The sequence below is a fragment of the Austrofundulus limnaeus genome, unplaced genomic scaffold, assembly GCF_001266775.1.
Source record: "Austrofundulus limnaeus strain Quisiro unplaced genomic scaffold, Austrofundulus_limnaeus-1.0 Scaffold18, whole genome shotgun sequence".
Lineage (NCBI taxonomy): Eukaryota > Metazoa > Chordata > Actinopteri > Cyprinodontiformes > Rivulidae > Austrofundulus > Austrofundulus limnaeus.
The window spans coordinates 2035076-2039039 of NW_013952420.1; the positions used below are offsets into that span (position 1 = coordinate 2035076).

The following is a 3964-nucleotide window of genomic DNA, read 5'->3' on the forward strand; positions in this document are numbered from 1 at the left end:
ATATATAATATATATGGAGCCATGACGGAGGTGGGGAGCACATGGAAAAGCTTCAGCAATATGGGGGGTAAATGCCATTTGGTTGGGCTATAAAAGGCAAAATTGCACACCAGGGTCCAACAGTTTATTTCTGTGTGGAGCGAGAGATAACTGAGCTGCCAATGGTGCCAAGTGTTAAATCTTAGTGACACTGTGTTAATCTACCATTGTCAGTTCAGTCTTTATCTGAGAACTCTGTTTGCTTTAAGTTTAGTTCTGGCTCATAGGGGGATATTAGAGCCACTTGTTTAAAATTATTTTTTTATTGGCAATTTATAAAAGGTGAATCCCTGACTGTGATGCTGTTCCAGTCCTTAGCTTTTGTGACTTCAAGTTTTAACTTTTACAACGCTATCTTTATTTTCCTAATTTTTTTCTTTTCATTTCTTGTGTCAACATCTTGCCCTTTTTCAGTTCCCTGTGGCGGGGTGTTAACTGAGCGCAGAGGTACGATTCTTTCTCCTGGGTACCCTGAGTCGTACTCCAACTATCTGAACTGTGCTTGGAGAATCTCTGTTCCAGAAGGAGCTGGAATACAAGTGAGACCACCATGACTGATTAAAAAAATCATTTTTTTTTCAATTCATCATTTGCTTATATCAAGTTGTTTTGGTTTTATGAGTGCAGTGAGGCTTTTTTTCCCCCTGTCAGATTCAAGTTGTGACCTTTGCCACTGAGCACAACTGGGATTCACTGGACTTTTTTGACGGGGTCGACGCCAATGCTCCGAGGCTCGGTAGCTACTCAGGTAAATCTGATCTAACTGTATTTGAGCTGTCGGCTCCCACTTGAATTTCAATCAGACGTCGCAAGAATCCAGCAGCAGACAGATGGGATGATGGGGCTGATGACATTTGCCATGTCCTTTGAGAAGGCTGTGTAAAACCCAGTTGGAGACATCAGAGAAAGGAGAAAATATATCTTCCTCCTTCCTTTCACAATGCTCCAGTCTTTGCAGCAGATATTTTCATTATGTAAGCCCCATTCCAGTCAGGATTTTTTTTTTACAAATATAGCATTGCCATAGGGCTCACATTAATGAAAATGGTGCACATGCCACATGGTAACCAACAAGAAACAGGCGATCTCATTATTTTAGATGTAAAAAAGAAAAAAAAATCCTAATATGAGAAGGACTGGTGCAGCGTAATGACTTCTGCCTCAATATCAGTTTTACGAGATGAGCTGTCGGAAATTTCAAGAGGTGAATATCTCATTTTAGAACAAAGCTCTTTGAATAGTAAAATAGATCCTCAGGACACATCCAGCTGTGTGGAGTACAAATACAGTGTGAAAAGGTTAAAGCTTTTTAAATGGAAGGGAATCAGTTTTACCTTGAGCTAAACTGATAAAAAGATTATTATGATTATACTGGATGTCAAAATCTCTTGTAAATGTCCAAAAACAGGCAGCTTGATTAGACGTACATTCAGTGTAATATTATAAGTGTAAAATAAAATTAAAAAAGGCCACTAACACATGTTCATTATATATAGTTCACTTTCTGAATGTAAAACCCGAGTTAAAATGTTGATGTTTGTCTCAGGACAATGACATCATCCTGCCCACTGCTAACCCTTCTAACCGAAGATGATATTTAAAATCTAAATTCAAAATGTGTTCATTGAAATAAATACGGATGGTAACTGTGGTCCGGCAGTTTGAAGAGAAGCTCAGACACCAGACGTAACTGCAAGTTTGATATCTTGTAGGGAAGCATTAGCAGCGCTAACATTGTTAGCTGCATTTAACCGTAGCGGCTGCTATTCAAAATTTAACATAACATTTAAGATTTGTCTTTTGCATTTACATTTAGGATTTGATAGTTATATTATTTAACATTTAGTGGAAATTTGCATTATCTTTGAACAGTGGTAAGTGTTGCAATATGCCAACCTTTCTTGACAAGAACATAAGTTTGCCTTGTTACTTTTTTCTTGTTTTTCAAGAGTTCTTGGTTCACCAAATGCTGTTTGCAAAAATAACAATTAAATGCTGGAGGAAATTTTTAAAACTAGGATTTTACACTCAATGATCTAAATAATGAAAATGTGTTAAGTGACTTTTTTAGCTTGTATTTTAGACGCAGTGCCTCATATAACTTGTAATATGTTTTGGATGTTAAATTGGAATTAATGAGTGTGAGGTTCTAAAGAAGAAATACAGTCTGTCAGAGCAAATGTTAGTACAAGTATAAAAAAGGAAGTAGAATGATACATATTATCCATCTCTTTTTATAGTGGTGATAATAAGGTCTTGATTGTGTTTTGTACATAATCTAAAATGTGGTTTAAAAATTTACTGAACTGCTTTTTCTGTTGTATAATGCAGGTACAACAATTCCCCAGCTGCTAAACAGTACATCCAACAACCTGTACTTGACCTTCCAGTCTGACATCAGTGTTTCTGCTGCTGGTTTCCACTTGGAGTACACAGGTATGAAAGATGGCATGTCTGCCTGCCAGTCACTTTGTCTTTGTCTGTCTGCCAAGGGCTTCCAGCTGCTGCTCAGGGATAAAAGAAATACAGAGGAGCAGCTGGTCTTGAAAACACAGTTGGTCTTAGAAATAAATTTCTGTACGCGTGGTATGAGAGGGAGTGTGCTTTATTTTTTCCCCTCTTACTATCTTTTAATTTCCAGTCATGATATCTGCATTTTTCACATTCTAGCTCAATAATCCCTAGTGCTTTTTTTATTACTTTTTTAAATAATTCTCATATACTGTAGCTGGACCCACATTCATTTTTACTTTATTTTTTTAAGGCTTGAATTTGTTCATCTCTCAGTGGGTTATTTACTTAGAGGCTGATTTGCTGAGGAGCATGCTTAACATTTATTGTGCCCCAACGTTTAAAGAGTGTGGCTGGCCCCTGTGGAATGACTAATTAAGTAAGCCCTCACAGTCAGAAAAAATATGTGCAAATGAGAATAGAAGTAATTCTTAATGAAGCAGTCCACTGCTGCTGACATATTAGGCGCATGTCTTCCATTCTGTGTGTTTGTCTCACAGATGGATTTGAAGTCTGTATTTTCTCCGTCTGCTTCCAACATTCATCTTCTTGTGAGTTTGTTGCTTACAAACTCCATTTACAGCTGTGTCAAACTTATAAACAAGACTTGTGGCAGGGGAAAAAAAACAATCATAACCACATGAAAAATTAAAACTAAACGGAATATGATGTTCATAAAGTAATCAAAGTGTAATTAGAATGAGAGGATTTGAACAGCCCAAAGACAGAAATGAGCCATCATTATAACAGTTTGGTGAGCACTACAATTGATATTACTTCCAAGTAATAGTCAAATGGCATTGATCTATTATTTTAAAGTAATTTAATAAAAGATTCTGCCTTTGCTGTCAGTTGTAAGACCATCATTGTTGGATACAAAATGATTTTCAAGACCTTAAACGTTTTTCTAAACTGTGTTTTTTTTTCTTTTTGGCTCTAATCCACTCTGTAGCTCACTATCCCTCCTCCTACCAGCAGCAGCACCGACTGCTGAGATTCACCTCAGTGCCATCCATCTCAGTCAGCTATCTGTGTCTGTCTTAAACTTTGAGAGTTCTGCCTTTGTAAAGTGTGTGAAAGTCAGTCCATGAATCTTCAGAGAACTTCTGAACTTCTCTACTCTTCCTGATGCTAATCGTCCTTATTTTCTTACATGTTGCAAACACTCTCTTCATGTCATAGAGACAGGTTTGTTCCCACTAGAAGGTCAGATTACTAAAATGTAGCTTTTTGCTTGACACACAGACAGGTTTAATATATAGGTGTCCAAGAATTGGAAAAATCAAAAGTTCTAAAGTGCTTAAAAATGTTTTTTATTTAAAATATAATTGAAAAGTACCACTTAAAGGGCCAATAGTATGTGTTTCTCAGGCATAAATTTAAATACTATACCATAATAAAGTATCTATGTCAC

The 3964-nt window shown here is 36.7% G+C and overlaps 1 protein-coding gene across 1 annotated transcript in view; it reads left to right on the top strand.

Annotated features, from left to right (window-relative positions):
• The window catches only part of LOC106514228 (CUB and sushi domain-containing protein 3), a gene marked incomplete in the record, with an annotated part of 356940 nt that overhangs the window by 218741 nt on the left and 134235 nt on the right, over positions 1-3964 (top strand). Inside the window, 3 exon segments of the mRNA XM_014003387.1 lie at positions 454-578; positions 691-787; positions 2371-2475. Coding sequence (XP_013858841.1) covers positions 454-578; positions 691-787; positions 2371-2475 — 327 coding nt within the window.